Source organism: Phyllobates terribilis, unplaced genomic scaffold, assembly GCF_046119375.1.
Source record: "Phyllobates terribilis strain yellow unplaced genomic scaffold, ASM4611937v1 Scaffold_11__3_contigs__length_659146591, whole genome shotgun sequence".
Taxonomy (NCBI): domain Eukaryota; kingdom Metazoa; phylum Chordata; class Amphibia; order Anura; family Dendrobatidae; genus Phyllobates; species Phyllobates terribilis.
In genome coordinates, this window is record NW_027362771.1 from 492,268,171 (window position 1) to 492,291,253 (window position 23,083).

The following is a 23,083-nucleotide window of genomic DNA, read 5'->3' on the forward strand; positions in this document are numbered from 1 at the left end:
ATATTGGGACGATAGGGGAGTCAGGGTGAAATCAGATCAGCCCACTCCCCCTTATCCTAGTGTCTGGGCTCCCTTCCCCTCTTCCCTTCATGTTGCATGTAGTCTTTCCTACACCTTGCGTGACAGGGTTGTCCTAATAGTGGACAACCCCTTTAACTGTATATCTGCAGTGTTTGGGGACAAGACAGGTTTCCTTTAACATGTCTTGTTAACTTTCACTGACTAGAGCCAGATTATTGTGGGTCATGAGGTTGTAGAAACTGCCTGATGTAAAGGACGTGCAGGTGATTGTTTAAAATGATACGTCTTATGATAATGTGTAAAAAGTAAAACACAAAGTAAGGGAGACAATTTGAGGAAAATGATCTATTATTATCACTGCAAAAGGGAAGTTACTACCAGTAGACAAATAAATAAATCTAGTTGGTTAGAGAGTAAAAATAATCCTGGCAATGCAACGAGTAAACACATGAATTATAAATATGGATCCTTATCATCAGCTTGTTAAAGGGGCTCTTTATCTTTTCCAAAGAAGTACTTTGTGTAAAAGTATGCCTGGCAGGACATGAGGGTCCATTGTATAACACAAGGATTCATATAGCACTAAATAAAGAACCCATGGTTCATACGCTAGTTTTTTTCTGCAATGTAACAAAGTTAAACTTTAAAACGTGTTTATTATGTTGTAAGTCCATTTAGCAGTGGATGGTGCAGGTCTGGGTCTGGAGATAGATATTCATCGCTCAAACCAAGGAGCGGAAGCGCTGCAGCTTATCCTCAAGTACGAACAGAATTTCTATGGGTGTGTAGATAGCATTGCTTGTGCTCTTCTCCTTGGTTTGAGGGATCAACTTGGGTGTAGGGCAGCAAGGGGAATTTAAAATATAACCTTTAATTAATTAGATTTAAGAATATACAACACTTAGTAAAACCAAAGTAGGACCTAATCAAGGTCAATATAGAAGTATAACAATGTCCAAGACAAAAAGTATATGATAATACTCAAAAATACAGTGACACTGTCGTACCAAAAAGGACTGAGAGACTCCAAGGTGAAGAGCAAATTAACCTATGGAGCTGACTCCTTGTCCCAATAATGAATACTGATATGAACCATTCTCAAACCATTAAACAATGGAAAAAACATCAATATGCATCTAACTATATATGGAAAAAAAGATACAAGGAGTGTGTTTAATGACCCCAATGTTCAGTGTATCTAACCATGTGCATATCAATCACTATACAGAGTAGGTATACGGTGTGTATTCCATTACCGTTAGGCAAGACAATACACTCCATATAAATGACCCCAATGGTGAATAAGACAAAGATTAAATATAAAACGGAACGATCTCACCCATTGTAGTAATCTCCGTGGTAGTTAGTCCTGGGGCTGTCTCAGTGGAGGGAGCCATCATCCATAAGGAAACGCAGCAGCACATCAGTGAAGGCATATGGTTCTGCCCCTATTTAGCCCTAAAGGGGAATACTGCTCTGCCCTGTTCCCAAAGACTCCCGTCCTGACAAGGACAGTCCACAGCACTCCATTGTTAGCTTGTAGTGGAGTACACATTGACTCCTAATATAGCAGAATAGCATAGCATCCAGCTTTGTCATGTACGTATGTCCCCTGATGATTCCTGAGAAGGATGAAACGGCATATTGAGGGCAAGTGCAGGGTCTGTGTATTGTAGTGGTAGCTGTGGACTGTCATACTCATAAATAACGGGTCTTGAGATACTTTGGGTTCATTTACCCTCTTGCTGCAATTGATCAACTTTGGTCTCACACCCAAGATGTAACATTATTGCTGGTGCCCCTGCATAGTTCCCCTTCCATGCAGGGACGCTGGCATACTCACCACCCCTTCCGCGCGGCGTGATCCCAGCTGTGCTTACTGCTTCCTTGTGTTGTTTGAGCTACACTTCCCAGCGCCACGCCTAGTGCTCTCAGAGGGGCAGTGCACGCACATAGTAAAATACCCCCAGCCAATGGGAGGCATTTAGTAAAAAAAGGCACCCTCCACAATAGGGAGGTGCCGAAGCAACATAGTATCATTAGTGTGTAGTGGAACTAGTAAGTTGTGAGGTCCCCTGGTCCTGGTGTGGCCAGTGTCCTGAACCCATAGTCCCTCGTCCTTGTGTGGCCAGTCCTGAACGCGTAGTCCCTGGTCCTTGTGTGGCCAGTACTGAACCTGTAGTCCCTGTGTGGCCAGTCCTGAATCCATAGTCCCTGGCCCTTGCGTGGCCAGTGCCTCCTCCCTGAAGCTGTTCCGGCGGTACCTGAATCTATATCCGAGACCCAAGCGTCTGAAGGTGTGCCTATAAGTGCACTCTAAACTGCTAAATACAGTCTCCGAATCAGCCCTGTCTGAAACTGTGTCAGTAACTGTTCTGCAGAGGATCCTGAACCTAGTAGTCTGAACGGAGACGAGTCCATGTCCGTGTCAGTAACCGTTCTGTTAGAGGAGCCAGAATCTAGTTGTCTGAACGGAGCCAGAGTCCGTGTCAGTAACCGTTCTGCCAGAGGATGTAGAATCTAGTAGTCTGAATGAAGCCAGACCTCAACGAACCTGACCCGTTTGGTCAGCAGCTGCAATTCTGGGGACTGCCTAGGAGTGGTACCTGGTGGCTACCTGCAGCTAAAGCCTGACTTCACCATCAGGAGCTTTAGTGAACACTAGGTAGCCGCTTAGATATGCCGTTTCCTAGGTAAGCTCGGCCGTGTGGCACAGTGGGTCCGCAATCCACGTGCGCCACCTGGGGGTGTGACACAAGAACACCAACAACCAACCAACGGTTGCAAAATAGTAAAAATGTCTAAAAGTTAATTCATCCCTTTCATTTTTAAAAGGAGACATGCCAGCATCAAGACACTTCTATTCATCACAGAAGCCCATTAAGGATTTTTCACTTCAGTTTTGAAGAAGGGAGCACTGGAATAAGGTGCACCAATTTCATTTAGAGGTGCACATGTCTATTACACATCTTTCCCGGATATCCTGGGATCTACTCCCTTCTGCCCAGTCCTCCGCCCTCTGTTGTGCTCCACGTCGGGTTTTGCAGGATGCTTGGGGTGGATCAATGACATCATTTCTCTAGACCTATTTAAGGCCCATTGACACACACAACTGTGTCTTGGGATTTTGACGTTACTGTTTATTGTTTGGTATCCTCCATTATCTGTACTACTGTGTTTCAACTCGCATCCATCCCTGCTGGATTTCACTCCATCTGTCCGTCTGCCCCTGAGTTTCCAGTTAGTTCTAGTCCCCACAATTCCACAGGTCCCCTGCACCAACACCTGGGGTCTGTGTGCCCACCCGGACCAGAAGCTTAGCGGATCCGCCCTCCTGGTGAGCCTTTAAAGCCTCTTAATGAATTTGGCTCATCTTTCAGCTGTTGTGTGTCTCCGCCAGAAATGGACTCCAATCAAAAACCGGACTACATTTTCGTAATAATTTCCACTTCTTTTGTGGTGTAAATTATGATAGATTTGCGGGCTGCACTCGACCATGTCCCCCAAGCTGCACATAACCCTTGTAGCATTTCGGGCAGTTTTACAAACTGCTTGATGAATTGGGGCCTAAATGTCTGTTTCTCCGTATTAGGAGGCTAGAGGGATGCAGCGCATGATGCAACACGTGGAGCCACATGTTTGGTGTTAATCTTCCCTATAAACAAGGTTTCTATGGGACTATAGCGGTGTAATATGGGGAGGTGCAAATCTGCTTTCAGTGCAATGAAATAAGAAAACAATCAAAAAATGCTGCAGGACCTTGTGGGCTCTTAGATATAAGCAAACATTAAATTGATGGATCATTTTAACCCCTTACTGCTGCAGACAAGTTTCTTTTATGCACTTTTGTTTTTTCCGAGAGTCATAACTTTTCTGTCAACATACACATAGGAGGGCTGTTTTTTAGTGAGAAAACTTGTCGATTTGAAGTACACTATTCATTTTAGCACAAAATGCAATGAGAAACTGGAAAAAAAATTCCAAAATGAAGTAAAACTGTAAAAAAATGCAATTCTGCCTGAGTTTTCGGGGTTTTCTTTTTAAGGTATTCAGTGTGCAGAAAAATTGAGCTGGAAACGTGATTCTTAAGGTCAGTACAATTACAGTGATTGCATAGTTTGGGGTGTTTTTTTTAGGTTTTTGTGGATTTTTTTTACTTTTTCCTAGGGGATTTGAACCTGTGATCATTTGTACTGAAAGAAAGATGGTGGTGAAGCTAAAACTCTTCATGTAGCCCAGGCTGTGTGCAAAAATGTACATAGGTCTAAAGGTTTTACATAACACTCATTCACATGATGCGGTTGTGCTGCGGCTGAGGTGCAGGCACGCGGTCTCCTGATTTTCATGAGCTTCAACTATGCTGAACCATTTCACGACATGTGACTCTAAGCTGCGCGCCAACAACCATAGTTTAGCTGCAGTGGGCAGCAAACCATGAGGGGGGAAAGAAGACACCAGGGAAAAGGGGTTCCAAATCCGTCCGTGTGATGTCCTCAGTTAAACCCTGAGAGACTGTTTTGTTCTTGCCTCTCGGAGTAAGGTCACCATTGTTCAGACGCCGTAGACATAAATCGTCTTATCTATGAGTGTTGCCTCATGTTTTCTATGATATTATGTTCAGGAAGTGAAAACCCTTAACCTCCTTAACTCTCCATCCCTCATAGACTTCCCTCCAAGACTCCTGTTCAGCTCCCGTCCCAACCACTCAAAGGAAGCAGAATTAATACCCTGACAACCCCAGTAAGACAAGGAGTTGTTTTTTTGTGTAAGGCAAAAATATTAATAAAGCCGATCTGTCATCGGATTAAGCCGCCCTATGTAAGGACAGCATATTTTGGAGACAAGTCACTCTGCTTTCCAAGAATGATATCTAACTAAGGTTGAATAATTTAGGTAGGTCTGAGGCAGATTCATCGAAAGTGACAAAAAATATGGTCATTGCTGCCCATAGGAACCTATCACAGAACAGTTTATTTTACTAACGCTCTTACACTCCTTGGTGACAGCCATTGTTCTTTACAGCAATTGTGCGAACTAAGGCTATGTGCCCACCATGACGGCATTATACAGCAGGTAATTGAAAGCAACTGCTGTGGTAGGAGCGAGCTCTGATCCTAACAGTTTATTCTCAACCGTGACATTGACATTTAAAGTGTTAGGACCAGGGAAGGATTTCTTCAAATGCCGATAGCCCACCAACATCATCTGTGAACATAGGGTGCCCATGTCTGCCATTTTGTTACTTCTATGAAGCCAAGGTGTTGGGCTTCATAGAGGATCATCTATACTACTGTGACACTAAGTCACTTTACACGGACAAGCTATGAGTCAGGATAGTCGAGGAGTCCGAGGTCAATAGCCAGGAAGGTACGTCATAAGCAGAGGGAAGAGACAAAGGTGTAGTCAGGTAATGGTTCGGGGTCAAAATACCAGGAAAATAGCAGATCAGAGCAAAGGGGTTAAACAAATGGATGGTCAGAACGGGGTCCAATGTCAGGCAATGATAGATCAAGAGCAACATGCAAGGCACAGAGTAAACCAATACATTTAGCTGAAGCTCATTGTAGGAAAGTAGCCTAATGGGACTAATTAAAAATGTAATAAAAATATTTAAAAAAAATTAAACCACCACCTCTTTTTCCAAATGAAAATAACAAAATCTAAAGGAAAAAAAAAACAATTTTAGTATTGCAGCATGCCAAATTGTCCAAGCTACTACAATAATGAAACATTTATCCTACACAGTGAAAACAAAAAATATAATAAAGTGGCCAAATCACTGTTTTCTGTGACTTCTCGTCCCCCAAAAAATAGAATAAAAAGAGATCGGAAAATGATATGGACATCATGGCAAAATGACATCAATAAAAACAACTGCTTGACCTGCAAAAAAACAAGGCCTCAAAATTAAAAAAAAAAGTTATGTCTCTCCAAATATGGTGACTGAAGACATTTTTTTCTAGTTCTTTTATTCATTTAATATAATTAAGAAATGAAATAGAAAAAAAAAACTCTCAAAATTTGGTTAAACCATAACTTGCCATCCCGTAGAATAAAAATGATCAGGTCATTTTTACCGGAAGGCGAACGCAGTAAAAAGAAAGCTCAAAAAGCAATAGCAAAATGTCAGTTTTCCTTGAATTCCACTACAGTTAGATTTATTTTCCCATTTTGCAGAATATTATAATGTAAAATAAACCTGTAAGTCTATGTGCAAACGTCGCGTTTTTTGCAGCGTTTTTGATTACAGATTTGTCACAAAACCTGAAGGGAATCCTAATGCCAGCAAAGTCAATGAGTATCCTGAAGTCTGCTTATTTCTGACTTGCAGATTTGATGCAGGAAAAAAATCTCCAGCCCGTCAATTCTTTCAATGTTTATGCAGCGTTTTTTCACCTCAAAATGCTAGAAAAACGCAGGTAAAAAAAAACGCATGCAAAAACGCACATTTTTGCCGTTGCGTTTTTTCTGACAAGAGATGCAGAAATGGGGCAGAAATTACTGCATTGAAATACTGAATGTGTGCACATACCCTAACAAATTCCTCAAAAAACAAGCCCCCATTTTTTCGACTTAAAAATTAAATGCAAGGAGGAAAAATAAAAAGACGAAAAAAAAGAAGGCCTTATCTCGGAGTAGTTAAATAAAGAAAGCTGAGCTTTTTCTTTAAGGCCACATTCACACGTTCAGTATTTGGAGAGTTTTTTTACATCAGTATTTGTAAGCCAAAACCAGGAGAGGGTGATAAATCCAGAAGTGGTGACGTGTTTCTATTATACTTTTCCTCTGACTGTTCCACTCCTGATTTACAAATACTGAGTTAAAAAGTGACCAAATACTCAATGTGTGAATGTGGTCTTAGATGGTTTTGATGGACTAGGCCCATTGACTAGTGTGTATACAGCCGCACGTGAACCCAAGTGAACTGGACATGGAGCTCGGTGCGGATGATTCAGTAGTCTGGAGACTTGGCGGCCTCGCTCACATCCTCTGCCGCACATAAACTACACATGATGTATACGTTTTGTCTGAGCACCAGGATTGTGTCACAATGGAGGAGAGGAAAGCTCTGCTGGAGAGCAAACTGGAAATGGAGAAACCAAGTCACCGGCCAAGCGAGCGGCTGACATTGATAAATAATGTGCATGTATAAGAATACTAGATGGAATGGTTCTATGTTTTATAAGAAGCGGCAACGTGTGGAAAATGGCCAGAGTTCTACTTTTCTGGCTACGAGAACCTTTCCATTCATCATGGTTACAATTTACATTACTAAGAGAGTTTTATATAAAAGTCCAGACGTAACCAATCAGAGGTCGTCTTTAATACCTCATTTTACAAATGAACACTAATTGGCTGTGTGGCTAATTATGGCCATATGGTATATATTGTACAATATACGCTGTATACTGATAAATATCATATAGTCTTACAGCCTCCTTGACACTTTTTTGATATTACTTAACTCACCACTTGGAGGCGCACTCACCTAATCTACATAATTAGATTCACCAATTTAAAAAAAACAAACATTTTTTCTACTTTTGCCCTATTTGAAAGTTTTCAAAACAAAAGTACAGTAACTTTGCCTACAACAATGTATAGGGCGTTTTTGTATGGAAAAGCATAGACTTTCCTGTACAATTAAATAAGATGTGAGCACATCCAAACACGCCTGGATGTTATCGGACACATCTGGATAGCTTTAATCACATTATCTACTTAATAGTAGTAGTTTCTAGGAAATGCATTCAGGCTTGAAAATACACCATTGCTGTTTAACTCAGAAAACCCCTTTAATGTAGACAAACGACTTTAAAGCTTCCCTCATAAATCCGTATTTCCAGTACATGTGTCACCCTTTTTTTCAAAGATCTCACTCGTACCCAATATAACTTAGGCCGGTTTCACATGTCCGTATATTTCCGATACCGGAAAAACCGTACCGGAGATATCCGTGTCTGTGTGCACCTGTGTGGTACACGTGTGCCGCATCAGCAGCACATGTACCGGCGTTTGGGAATCAGTGGTACAGTTAGCTGTGTTCCCAAGCGCCGGGTGCTGAACGCTGTCCTCAACATTGCACCTTGCTCGAGATCAGCACAAGCAAGGGACAATGTCGGTAGTAGTAGTGTCTGCTCCCGTAGTGTCCAGGTGTAAAAATAAGAATAAAATAATAAAATTCTTATACTCACCTGTCCGGAGATGTCCCCTGCTGTAATCCTCTGATCGCTGACGCTGAGAAGCCGGGGAGAATGATTCGCTCCAGAGAGCGGGGCCCTGAACTGAGCGGGGCTCACTGTTCAGAAGTAATCCAACAGGGGTAGCTAGGGCGCCCCCTAGTATTAGGGACAGAGAAGGAGCTCCTGGCCCTGGGATACGCGACAACAGAGTCATGACAGTTGGACAGAGCAGCACGTACCTCCTGGTCCCCCTTCTGTGATAAGTAGCTCACTGTATATAGACATCGTATATACAGAGACTGGTGTGGGCGGGGGCAGCTTTCTCAGCTCTACTTCATGCTAAATCTAAAAACTCTGATTGAGTCAGAACTGCTGCACCCAGTAATCTAAGTGATACATCGTTGGATTCAGGGTCTCTTTGCTGCTCTCAGATGAGGTAGCAAAAACCTGTTGACAGATTCCCTTTAATGCTCTGACTGGCACATAGTCATGAGCGCTGCTAACAATGGTCACCAGCCCGCTCAGCCCCGAGTCTGACAGCTCTGAGAACCCCACTGTCTACTTAGACCCATGTGAAGGATATTTGCGCTCTCCATCTGAATACTACAGATAACTTCTGCATATGCTCGGCCGCAGAAGGTGAAGCTACTGGTGGACCAAATGTGCGATCTAAAGTAAATCTGAAGACCAGTGATCAGGTAAATGGATATGTCTGATGTAGAAAAATGGTGCATTTCTAGAACTGAATTCTATTTGAGAAGTGTACTATTTTTTTCAAGATTTTTTAGATAGCATGCATTTTTATGTCGTGGTAAAACGCCTGAAGCTACGTATGTACCTACGATGAGTTTTTGACGCTGCATATTTTTGCAGCAAAGTAGATGGGTTCTATAGAAATCTCCTGCCCCCTGAAATTAGAATATCATCAAAAAGTTATTTTATTTCAGTTCTTCAATACAAAAAGTGAAACTCATATATTATGTAGAGTCATTACACACAGAGTGATCTATTTCAAGTGTTTATTTCTGTTAATGTTGATGATTATGGCTTACAGCCAATGAAAACACAAAAGTCATTATCTCAGTAAATTAGAATACTTTATAACAACAGCTTGAAAAAATGTTTATAAAATCCGAAATGTCTACTGAAATGTATGTTCAATAAATGCTCTCAATACTTGGTCGGGGCTCCTTTTGCATCAATTACTGCATCAATGCGGCGTGGCATGGAGGCGATCAGCCTGTGGCACTGCTGAGGTGTTATGGAAGCCCAGGTTGCTTTGATAGCAGCCTTCAGCTCGTCTGCATTGTTGGGTCTGGTGTCTCTCATCTTCCTCTTGACAATACCCCATAGATTCTCTATAGGGTTAAGGTCAGGTGAGTTTGCTGGCCAATCAAGCACAGTGATACTGTTGTTTGTAAACCAGGTATTGGAATTTTTCTCAGTGTGGACAGGTGCCAAGTCCTGCTGGAGAATGAAATTTCCATCTCCAAAAAGCTTCTCGGCAGAGGGAAGCATGAAGTGCTCTAAAATATCCTGGTAGACGGCTGCGCTGACTTTGGTGTTGATAAAACACAGTGGACCTACACCAGCAGATGACATGGCTCCCCAAACCATCACTGATTGTGGAAACTTCACACTAGACATCAAGCAGCTTGGATTGTGGCCTCTCCACTCTTCCTCCAGACTCTGGGACCTTGATTTCCAAAGGAAAATTGGAACTCTGGGACCTTGTGGAGTGTCAATGACTGCCTTCCGGACATCTGTCAAGTCAGCAGTCTTCCCCATGATTGTGAAGCCTACTGAAACAGACTAAGGGACCTTTTTAAATGCTTAGGAAGCCTTTGCAGGTGTTTTTGCTAATTATTTTAATTTACTGAGCTAATGACTTTTGTGTTTTCATTGGCTGTAAGCCATAATCATCAACATTAACAGAAATAAACACTTGAGATAGATCACTCTGTTTGTAATGACTCTATATAATATATGAGTTTAACTTTTTGTATTGAAGAACTGAAATAAATTAACTTTTTGATGATATAGTAATTTAGTGAGATGCACCTGTATATACACTGCTCAAAAAATAAAAGGAACACTTAAACAACAGAATATAACTCCAAGTAAATCAAACTTCTGTGAAATCAAATTGTCCACTTAGGAAGCAACACTGATTGACAATCAATTTCCCATGCTGTTGTGCAAATGGAATAGACAATAGATGGAAATTATTGGCAATTATCAAGACACCCTCAATAAAGGAGTGGTTCTGCAGGTGGGGACCACAGACCACATCTCGGTGCCAATGCTTTCTGGCTGATGTTTTGGTCACTTTTGAATGTTGGTTGTGCTTTCACACTCGTGGTAGCATGAGACGGACTCTACAACCCACAGAAGTTGCTCAGGTAGTGCAGCTCATCCAGGATGGCACATCAATGCGAGCTGTGGCAAGAAGGTTTGCTGTGTCTGTCAGCGTAGTGTCCAGAGGCTGGAGGCACTACCAGGAGACAGGCCAGTACACCAGGAGACGTGGAGGGGGCCGTAGGAGGGCAGGCAACAACCCGGCAGCAGGACCGCTACCTCCGCCTTTGTGCAAGGAGGAACAGGAGGAGCACTGCCAGAGCCCTGCAAAATGACCTCCAGCAGGCCACAAATGTGCACGTGTCTGCACAAATGGTTAGAAACCGACTCCATGAGGGTGGTATGAGGGCCCGACGTCCACAGATGGGGGTTGTGCTCACAGCCCAACACCGTGCAGGACGCTTGGCTTTGGCCACAGAACACCAGGATTGGCAAAGTCGCCACTGGCGCCCTGTGCTCTTCACAGATGAAAGCAGGTTCACACTGAGCACATGTGACAGACGTGACAGAGTCTGGAGACGCCGTGGAGAGCGATCTGCTGCCTGCAACATCCTTTAGCATGACCGGTTTGGCAGTGGGTCAGTAATGGTGTGGGGTGGCATTTCTTTAGAGGGCCGCACAGCCCTCCATGCGCTCTCCAGAGGTAGCCTGACTGCCATTAGGTACCGAGATGAGATCCTCAGACCCCTTGTGAGACCATATGCTGGTGGGGTTGGCCCTGGGTTCCTCCTAATGCAGGACAATGCCAGACCTCATGTGGCTGGAGTGTGTCAGCAGTTCCTGCAAGATGAAGGCATTGAAGCTATGGACTGGCCCGCCCGTTCCCCAGACCTGAATCCGATTGAGCACATCTGGGACATCATGTCTCGCTCCATCCACCAACGTCACGTTGCACCACAGACTGTCCAGGAGTTGGTGGATGCTTTAGTCCAGGTCTGGGAGAAGATCCCACAGGAGACCATCCGCAACCTCATCAGGAGCATGCCCAGGCGTTGTAGAGAGGTCCTACAGGCACGTGGAGGCCACACACAATACTGAGACTCATTTTGACTTGTTTTAAGGACATTACATCAAAGTTGGATCAGCCTGTAGTGTGTTTTTCCACTTTAATTTTCGGGGTGACTCCAAATCCAGGCCTCCATTGGTTCATAAATTTGATTTCCATTGATGATTTTTGTGTGATTTTGTTGTCAGCACATTCAACTTTGTACAGAACAAAGTATTCAATGAGAATATTTCATTCAATCAGATCTAAGATGTGTTACTTGAGTGTTCCCTTTATTTTTTTGAGCAGTGTATATATATATATATATATATATATATATATATATATATATATATATATATATATATTTATATATATATAGTGTCGGGAAGGAAATAATGTGAAATGTGCATAATATATGGGGCATAACCCCTGTCATACAGAGAATTGCAATAAGAAGCAGGTAACAATAGTTTACACACCAGAGTACAGTCTACGGGGCTGGAATCAGCACAGGAATGTGGGTATAACGTGTTTATTTCCCAGTGTTATTTCGCCGGTGCTGTAACAATTAAACATGCACAGACTAGGTGGGCCAAGTGACTGTGATATGCCGTCAATTGCTCGGGTTCTTGGTGCACCTTGGCAGGGGAGTTGAACATCCGATAGGAGTCCCTGAACGCACAGGATGTGCCTCCACGCTGAGAGGAAACGGCTGATTTGCCAACTAGGAATAAACAGTTTATCAGGCTGGAGTCGGCAGGATGCGGGGCCGTAATACCACAGCCATTTGCTAAATTTAAACTCAGAGATTGAATGTAAACAAGAGATTCCTCGGAGCTGAGCATGCTCCAGAGCTGCACTCCACCATCATGCCTGCCTCATGTATGTACTTGACATGTGACATACTGCACATACAGTACCTGGACTTAAAGGAACACTCCAGGCCAATCTACTACACTGTGCTATGCCCAGCGCAGACATTAGGGGGCGATGCATGACAGCCGTTCACGGATGTTCTGGATCCTGTGGCAAATATCAGGTGTAATGCCATTGTATATAATGGGGACCCGAACTTTTGATCTGAAAAATCTCTCTCCTCCAAGACTTCTTCTGGAACTCGGAACATTGCAACAGACTTCCGGGAGAAGTCTGTGTTCGGCAATTAGCACCAGACACTAACTGTCCGGTACGAACCCCGAACTTTTAAGTTCAGGTTCGCTCATCTCTACCTCTTATTAAAAGTCCTGTTTGTTCTCAAGAACAAATTGATTTTTATTTTTATTGTTGACTTCTCATTGTGAAGGTTACTGGCCACCTCTGCAGTCTATCAGTGGTGGCCAGTCCCCTAGGCAAAAAGAGGAGCACTTCAAGGCTCTTTCCAACAGAGCTTGTAAGTGCTGCTCTGGAGTCGTCTGGATCTCATCAGCTTCAGTGCCTCTGCACTGCTCCAAAGCTGCCACTGTTTGCATCATTGGAGATCACACAGTTCGGCCAAGTGTGCAACCATGTTACTGGTCCAAACTGCCAATCCTCAGGAATGCACAGCTCCCGAGTAGGGATGAGCGAACCTGTGAAAGTTCAGGTTCTGGTACCATACCTGAACTTTATTGCTAAGTTTGGTTTGGGTACCAGAACTGTACCCAAACATGAACCAGAACCCCATTTGAAACAATGAGGACCTAAACTTTTGAGTAAGAAAATTAATTCGGCCTCTCTCACTCGCTCTCTCTCACTCGCTCTCTCCCCTCCCAGACATGCCCCGGAACTCTGAACATTGCAAGGGACTTCCGGGAGAAGTCCATGATCTGTGTTTAGCACCAGACATTAAGAGTCCGGTACGAACCCCAAACTTTTAAGATTGGGTTCATGCATCTCTACTCCCAAGCAATCAGGAATGACAAAAAGGAGCAGTCCTTACAAGTTGTCACATACCTTGTAATGAAGGTGCAGTCATGGATTATTGTATCCTCTAGTATGATTCCTTGTTCTTCATCGTCTACCACCTGTTTGCCATTATGATACCAGATGATATGACTGGCATTGCCCACATAGCTTGCTGTACACTGAATAGGTATTCTGTCACCCTGAAACACAACTTGTCGTAAGGATGGGATGAGATGGTGCGTGTGAAGTTCTGGGGTCCCTCCTAAGATCAAAACACATTGGATTGTTGTAACCTTAAAAGGACGCGGTGTCCAAATATAAGTGAAATATATAGATTATTCTCTCCTTACCACAAGTTAGCTGACTTTCCTTCAGGTTTCGCAATGGTCGTTCCCTCAGTGCACTTGGATATGAACACAACGTCCTATCGGAGATCTTAGCAGAACCATTTTTCGCCCAAGTTGCTATCCATTGTAGTTGACAATCACAGGTTAGGAAATCAGTGGAAAAGTCCCTGTGTAGACACAAGCCAAGCAGCCATCAGAATTTACCCAGCTAAACAGGAATACATGTGGACACTACACAGTAAGAATACTCACACTAGTTTCAGGGAAGGAAGCTCATCAAAAACCCCAGGACCGAGAGTAGAGAAGATATTTCCAGACAGAAATCTACAAAGAGTAAAATATATGTAATTAGATGAGTACGTTTTCATTCCTACAATACAAATGGAGAAATATAACAGGACTTGTATTGAAATATATTAATACAATTAAATAAATAACATTTCATCCCAGATTTCCATCAGTATGCTAGATCATATTTCCATCAGTATGCTGGATCATATTTCCACCAGTGTGCTGGATCAGATTTCCACCAGTATGCTGGATCAGATTTCCACCAGTATGCTGGATCATATTTCCACCAGTATGCTGGATCATATTTCCACCAGTATGCTGGATCAGATTTCCACCAGTGTGCTGGATCAGATTTCCACCAGTATGCTGGATCAGATTTCCACCAGTGTGCTGGATCATATTTCCACCAGTATGCTGGATCATATTTCCACCAGTGTGCTGGATCAGATTTCCACCAGTGTGCTGGATCATATTTCCACCAGTATGCTGGATCATATTTCCACCAGTGTGCTGGATCAGATTTCCACCAGTATGCTGGATCAGATTTCCACCAGTATGCTGGATCATATTTCCACCAGTATGCTGGATCATATTTCCACCAGTGTGCTGGATCATATTTCCACCAGTGTGCTGGATCATATTTCCACCAGTGTGCTGGATCAGATTTCCACCAGTATGCTGGATCAGATTTCCACCAGTGTGCTGGATCATATTTCCATCAGTATGCTGGATCATATTTCCACCAGTATGCTGGATCATATTTCCACCAGTATGCTGGATCATATTTCCACCAGTATGCTGGATCAGATTTCCACCAGTATGCTGGATCATATTTCCACCAGTATGCTGGATCATATTTCCACCAGTATGCTGGATTAGATTTCCATCAGTATGCTGGATCATATTTCCACCAGTATGCTAGATCATATTTCCACCAGTGTGCTGGATTAGATTTCCATCAGTATGCTGGATCAGATTTCCACCAGTATGCTGGATCAGATTTCCACCAGTATGCTGGATCATATTTCCACCAGTATGCTGGATCATATTTCCACCAGTATGCTGGATCATATTTCCACCAGTGTGCTGGATTAGATTTCCATCAGTATGCTGGATCATATTTCCACCAGTGTGCTGGATCAGATTTCCACCAGTATGCTGGATCAGATTTCCACCAGTGTGCTGGATCATATTTCCACCAGTATGCTGGATCATATTTCCACCAGTATGCTGGATTAGATTTCCATCAGTATGCTGGATCAGATTTCCAAAAGTATGCTGGATAAGATTTCCACCAGTATGCTGGATCAGATTTCCATCAGTATGCTGGATCATATTTCCACCAGTGTGCTGGATTAGATTTCCATCAGTATGCTGGATCAGATTTCCACCAGTGTGCTGGATCAGATTTCCACCAGTATGCTGGATCAGATTTCCACCAGTATGCTGGATCAGATTTCCACCAGTGTGCTGGATCAGATTTCCACCAGTATGCTGGATCATATTTCCACCAGTATGCTGGATCAGATTTCCGCCAGTATGCTGGGTCAGATTTCCACCAGTATGCTGGATCAGATTTCCACCAGTATGCTGGATCAGATTTCCACCAGTATGCTGGATCAGATTTCCACCAGTATGCTGGATCAGATTTCCACCAGTATGCTGGATCATATTTCCACCAGTATGCTGGATCAGATTTCCACCAGTATGCTGGATCAGATTTCCACCAGCATGCTGGATCATATTTCCACCAGCATGCTGGATCAGATTTCCACCAGTAACCTGGATCATATTTCCACCAGTATGCTGGATCATATTTCCATCAGTGTGCTGGATCATATTTCCACCAGTATGCTGGATCATATTTCCACCAGTGTGCTGGATCAGATTTCCACCAGTATGCTGGATCAGATTTCCACCAGTGTGCTGGATCATATTTCCACCAGTATGCTGGATCATATTTCCACCAGTATGCTGGATCATATTTCCACCAGTGTGTGGATCAGATTTCCACCAGTGTGCTGGATCAGATTTCCACCAGTATGCTGGATCAGATTTCCACCAGTATGCTGGATCATATTTCCACCAGTATGCTGGATCATATTTCCACCAGTGTGTGGATCAGATTTCCACCAGTATGCTGGATCATATTTCCACCAGTGTGCTGGATCAGATTTCCACCAGTATGCTGGATCATATTTCCACCAGTGTGCTGGATCAGATTTCCACCAGTGTGCTGGATCAGATTTCCACCAGTGTGCTGGATCAGATTTCCACCAGTATGCTGGATCAGATTTCCACCAGTATGCTGGATCAGATTTCCACCAGTGTGCTGGATCAGATTTCCACCAGTGTGCTGGATCAGATTTCTACCAGTGTGCTGGATCAGATTTCCACCAGTGTGCTAGATCAGATTTCCACCAGTATGCTGGATCAGATTTCCACCAGTGTGCTGGATCAGATTTCCACCAGTGTGCTAGATCAGATTTCTACCAGTATGCTGGATCAGATTTCCACCAGTGTGCTGGATCAGATTTCCACCAGTGTGCTAGATCAGATTTCCACCAGTATGCTGGATCAGATTTCCACCAGTGTGCTGGATCAGATTTCCACCAGTGTGCTAGATCAGATTTCCACCAGTATGCTGGATCAGATTTCCACCAGTGTGCTGGATCAGATTTCCACCAGTGTGCTAGATCAGATTTCCACCAGTATGCTGGATCAGATTTCCACCAGTATGCTGGATCAGATTTCCACCAGTGTGCTGGATCAGATTTCCACCAGTGTGCTAGATCAGATTTCCACCAGTGTGCTGGATCAGATTTCCACCAGTATGCTGGATCAGATTTCCACCAGTGTGCTGGATCAGATTTCCACCAGTATGCTGGATCATATTTCCACCAGTATGCTGGATCAGATTTCCACCAGTATGCTGGATCATATTTCCACCAGTGTGCTGGATCATATTTCCACCAGTGTGCTGGATCATATTTCCATCAGTGTGCTGGATCATATTTCCACCAGTGTGCTGGATCATATTTCCACCAGTGTGCTGGATCATATTTCCACCAGTATGCTGGATCATATTTCCACCAGTGTGCTGGATCATATTTCCACCAGTGTGCTGGATCATATTTCCACCAGTGTGCTGGATCATATTTCCACCAGTATGCTGGATCAGATTTCCACCAGTGTGCTGGATCAGATTTCCACCAGTATGCTGGATCAGATTCCCACCAGTGTGCTGGATCAGATTTCCACCAGTGTGCTGGATCAGATTTCCCAATGCTCAATCTCTTAAATGCAATGTCCTACTATTAAATACTAATTTAGACTGTTAAAGTAAATGTTTCTGTTTCTACATACTGCTGTTACCCACACATTGTGGTGCCCAGAATGCCCACATAAGGTGAGAATCTGTGACGATACTGTGGGCGTGTAAGAGCAATATCTAGACACAGGGACATTTTATAAAGCAATTACCAATAAAAAATAGCTTTAATTGACCTCACTAAATATTATGTATTTCTGGCACAACCCCTGTAATCATGTGGTCAGTAGGGGGCATACATCAATAGTATACTGTAGTCTGCTTCCTATTAGTAGTCCTGAAGTGAGGGCACGTGAAAGGGGGGATATTAACTTAAAATAGTAGACTGCACCTGCTAAACTGCGCATCACATCACCTGAGCTCCTCTTGGTAATGATAACATTATTTTACCACTTAAAGGAACCTGACAGCTGTTACATGCCGCCCGACCCACAGGCAGCACGTATCAGACCTTGCCTGCAGGATCTCAGCCACATATATGTAACCCTGAAAGGCTGCGGCATTTCAGAGACCAACGTAGTTTAAAAGCCGCCAGGGACCGAGCTGCACAGGGTGACCCTTTAATATGGCCAGGTTTGCAGAGGTCATGTTTGGAACACTATTCCCCATTTGAATAATCATTATTATTATTTATTATTATAGCGCCATTTATTCCATGGTGCTGTACATGTGAAGAGGGATATATATGACGTGCCCCCCCTGGGCCGTGGGCTACTCGGTAGCCGGGCCGGTCAATACTGGGGGATGTCACTATGGCAGTGACCCGGTCCGTGACCCAGGCCGGTCAATAAAAGGGGAAAAGTAAAAGAGAATAAAGTTTTTATATATAATGTTCGTGACACCACCTGTGGTATGCGGCTATATGGGGCCGCCGCTGAGGTGCAGATCCTCTGGAGCTGATGCTGACGCAGCAGAGTTGGTTCAGCTCTCCACAGGCAGAGCTTAGCTCCAGGGCAGGATGTAGTGATGCTATGAGGTAGATGCGGTTGGTGCGGTGTAATGCAGGTGATGGCGCAGATAATAATTCTAAGACACAGTGGGGTGCAGTCTTTCAGATTTACTCACAGTTGTCAGACTCCAGGTTACCAGCGCCAGGGTAACCTCCCATGCCGTCCTGTGTTCACCAAGGGAGGGGTTCAGCAATGTCCCAGGTATTTCAGGAGTACTTAACGGGACCCCGTTCTGTGTGCCTTCCTCGGTCGTCTTCCTGCGCTGGCTCTCACCCTCCTTCCCTGCGCCTCGCAACCAGTGTCCCAAGCCGGTAGCCTCGGATTTTGGCGGGCAACCTGCAGTCCCCAGAATCCTATGCGGCCACCTTTTTGACTATATAGTTGCGGTAGTGAGCAGCTGCACCCTGAAAGTACAGTAGCCTCCGGTTCCTAGCTGAGCCTGGTTGTTCTCCACTAGTTAGGGGCCGGTCCCCTTTGCGGCCTGATCCCTCCACGTCCTTGTAGATTCGGGCGCACGAGTGGCTTCCGCACTCGCCGTGCCCCTGGGATCACCTCTGTTCCTGGAGCCTTCCCTCTGCTCCCGTGCTCTTCCAGCCTGTCCTCCTGGGTCTCAGTCTAGGCCCACTCTTCTCTCTCTCCTCCTGAGCAGAGCTCCTACAGAGCTCCTGCTCCCACTTTTTCTCCTCTCAGACTGAACTCCTCCTCAGACTGAACTCTCTCTCCCATGATGGTTCCCCTTTTTATACTCCTCCTCAAAGTGCTCCCCTGTTTGCTTCCTCCACCCACACTCACTACATGGTTCTCCCTCTCTCGGTTCCCCCCACTTCCAACCAGGGACAGGGCTCAGCATAAGCCAGTGCATCTTGCCCCGCCTGCTGGTCTGGAATGGTGTAGTGTTGGATGCAGGTGGGTGGGTCCCGGGCAGTACTCCCTCCTTACCTGAGAGTGGGGCACCACACCTCTGGGTGAGATGCAGTACCTCTGTGGCGACTGAACCCGCAGGGGCGCCACATATACATAATAAAAAACAGGTACAATAATCATGAACAATACAAGTCAGCGACTGGTACAGGAGCAGAGAGGACCCTGCCCGCGAGGGCTCACAGTCTACAAGGGGATCTCATGTTAGAAGTTTAGAGGCCCTAAACCTAGTGACAGGTTCCTGTTAATAATTCGGATGGTTCTTGGTAGAGACACAGCTAACCGCGGCACACGGTAGTAACCATAAAGCCCCGTAGGTAGTGAGGGTACAGACAGAAAAGGGCCCCTGTGCAAGAACAATATATGGGCCGTTTGCAGCCCAAGAGCTCCTGCTTTGCACCTGCTTTGGAGGTATAAATGGGCCCCCTTGCCTCTTGGGCCCCTGTGCGGCAGCACAGGTTGCACCAATGATATGTCCGCCCCTGCTCCACTCTGGATTTAAAGCCTTCAATGCAGCCTAAAATTACAAAGTCATATGTCCAGCTGTGGGTGCAATGTAGTCTGAGACAAACAGACAGACCGCCTACATATAGCAAAAGAAGGCTGAGGAGGAGAAAACAAGAGGGACATAGACTGTATTGTCCCAAAATAGAGCCGGGGCCAACAAATGCTGAATCCAACTGTTTTATAGCCATGTAAGTGTGAGGCGAGTGCTGGCATGTTAATAGTGGTATATTTTAAGGAATGGGTACTTGTCTCCCTGCCTTGTGGTTACACAAATAAGCAGGTTTATTCTAAGCTCAGCAGGAATCCAAAGCCAAAATTCTCATTTTTTTATTTTTAACTTGCACAGTTCCTAGATCTTCTGCTCTGTGCAATGTACACAAAAGAGATGACTCCATTTTTTCTGCCGCCATCATCAAAATTAGATCATCAGCTGGACAGGGAGCAAAAAACCCTTAAAAGTCAATAGATGTACAGTACTTATCATTATGAATGGTCAAATTAGAGGAATATTACACATCTTTTATGTGCATATTTTTCTGTCTAGTTATCTATCTCTATATAACTCATCCTATGAATGGTATGTATACTTACAGGCGTGATAGGCTGCTCAGACCCTGAAATGCAGCAGGAATTACACAGCCAATTCTGTTATTGGAGATGTCTCTATAAAAATAATAAAAAACATATTTTTACTGTGCAGTCAGGAAGCGCCATGACACATTGTACTATACAATCAGGCAAAAAAACAGGAACTAGTCGAACAAGCTTAGCTTGGTGGGATACTCAATCCAGTGAACACTTCCCCCATGCCTGACCCAGTAGACACCGCCCCATGCCTGACCCAGTGAACACTTCCCCCATGCCCGACCCAGTAGACACCGCCCCATGTCTGACCCAGTGAACACTTCCCCCATGCCCGACCCAGTAGACACCGCCCCATGCCTGACCCAGTGAACACATCCCCTATGCCCCACCCAGTAGACATTGCCCCATGCCTGACCCATTGAACACATCCCCTATGCCGGACCCAGTAGACATTGTCTCAAGCCCACCCAGTGGACACTGCCACATGCCCGACCCAGTGAACACTTCCCCCATGACCGACTTAGTGGACGCTGCCCCATGCCCGACCCAGTGAACACTTCCTCCATGCCTGACCCAGAGGACACTTCCTCCATGCCTGACCCAGAGGACACTTCCTCCATGACCGACCCAATGGACACTTCCTCCATGCCCGACCCAGAGGACACTTCCTCCATGCCTGACCCAGAGGACACTTCCTCTATGCCTGACTCAGAGGACACTTCCCCCATGCCCGACCCAGAGAACACTTCCTCCATGCCTGACCCAGAGGACACTTCCCCGATGCCCGACTCAGTGGACGTTGCCCCATGACTGACCCAGTGAACACTTCCTCCATGCCTGACCCAGAGGACACTTCCTCCATGCCCGACCCAGTGAACACTTCCTCCATGCCTAACCCAGTGGACACTTCCCCCAGAATGCTTTGAATGTTATATTAGATCACTTCTGCCAAACAGAGAGATTATGGAAATAACACTGGTTGTACATTCTAATTAAAGCTGTTTGCTGATACATTCGGTTTGGTAACTCACTTTTTCTATAAACAGAAACACTTTTTCTATATACTTACAGGCGCTTTAACTCAGGCAGTCCCAAGAAAGCTCCAGGTTCCATTTTGCTGATTAAGTTGTTCTTCAAATCTCTAAAGAACATAAAAAGAAAGAAATCAATCAGCATTTTTGTTGGTATGTCGTTTTGGAGATCGCCCTCCCCCCAAAGAGTGGGACTACTATTTAAGAACACTGACAGTGTGCGAAACGCGTCAGAGGAACTTTTATCTATGTCTGTCTGGAATTTGTTACCATGAAGTCTAAATATATTATCCTACCTGAGTACTGGACATACATAGCTCTTTTTCCTACCATTTATATCTAATTACAACCAAAATCCAACTGCTGTTGTTAAATCCTCTACATTTTAATTTATGACTGTTGTATCCTTGGTGGGTGTCAGGGACGGACCGTTTCTGGGCCAAAATGTCGGATCTGTAAAAGGGCTCTGTATAGTAGTGGTCTCCTCCTATGATGTGATCAGTCAGGGTCTGGGTGCTGGAATCTCATTGATTCTGACACCAGGAGATCTTGATGACTTAGTAGAGGGGTTGATAAATAAACATAGTCAATTTTTGTCAGGCAGAATACAAGTTAGGCCACATTTACACATTCAGTATTTGGTCAGTAATTTACATCAGTATTTATAAGCCAAAACCAGGAGTGGAACAATCAGTGGAAAAGTATAATAGAAACACGTTTTTCTCTTGTTTGGATATTCAAATAATATAGGCGTCTTTTTCATGATACATGGTGCTCCATTGTTAAATCACTGTCATATTCTCTCTCTGTTTGCTTTTTTTGCTCATATTTAGGGATATCGGTAGAAAACTAAGGGAAATAAGTGTCTGTTTTTCCCTTTTTTTTATGAAATGACCACTCAGAAACACTAAAATATATTTAAAAATTTGTTCCCCCATGCTGTCACAAGTATTTTTATATATCGGACACTTTTTTATTTTTATTTTTTTACAGGGACATTTTATTTCTTTATTTTAAACCTGTTATTTTTATTTATTTTCCATATATTCTACCTATTGTGCCTACCTTAAGGTCATAAAAGACCTTTAGGGGCCATGTAAATTTTGAAATATTTTATCTGTATTTCCTTTGTAACTGGGGCTGGTATATTAGTCCCAGTTACAAGGGAATATAGCCTGCTTTATATCAGAGCAGTCTGACCCATGAGTTCCTGCTCCGTCCCTATACACAGTGATCACATGGCTGCTGTTTATGGAGGAGGAAGCAGCACCAGCGCTTCTTTTTACTGCGCAGACAGCGCACCTTTAGAGCTGTGAATACATCAATGGAGAATGCACAGAAAGTAAAAAATGTCTTTGTCTTATCTATGAGGACGCTGGCTATCAAGACACATTCCTGCTCTCCCGACTACACAACCCTGTGTAGCCGTGTTACTGGGAAGTAATGTTTTACAACATAACTGCAGATTAGAAGTTGGACCACCCAGATGTTTAAAGTCTATGGGTTAAATCCTGTTTAAACAGGCAGACCGCGCTAAACGTTGCCACTGTTCTCAACAGCACAGGTCCTGTTTACACATGATTTTGCGCTGCAAAGAATGATGATTTTTAAGTCTGCTTAAAACTAATTTCACCCCATGAACAATTCTCATTCATCCTGTGATCAGTAGCCTGCTAATGCTGCACG

At 44.1% G+C, this 23,083-nt stretch overlaps 1 protein-coding gene across 1 annotated transcript in view; it reads right to left on the reverse strand.

Moving 5' to 3' along the window:
- Window positions 1-23,083, reverse strand: part of ADGRA2 (adhesion G protein-coupled receptor A2) — a 214,395-nt gene that overhangs the window by 26,807 nt on the left and 164,505 nt on the right. The window contains exons 3-7 of the mRNA XM_073653551.1: window positions 21,436-21,507; window positions 20,373-20,444; window positions 14,034-14,105; window positions 13,785-13,948; window positions 13,483-13,696 (exon numbers count right to left, since the gene is read on the reverse strand). Coding sequence (XP_073509652.1) covers window positions 13,483-13,696; window positions 13,785-13,948; window positions 14,034-14,105; window positions 20,373-20,444; window positions 21,436-21,507 — 594 coding nt within the window. The remainder of the gene's footprint in view (window positions 1-13,482; window positions 13,697-13,784; window positions 13,949-14,033; window positions 14,106-20,372; window positions 20,445-21,435; window positions 21,508-23,083) is intronic.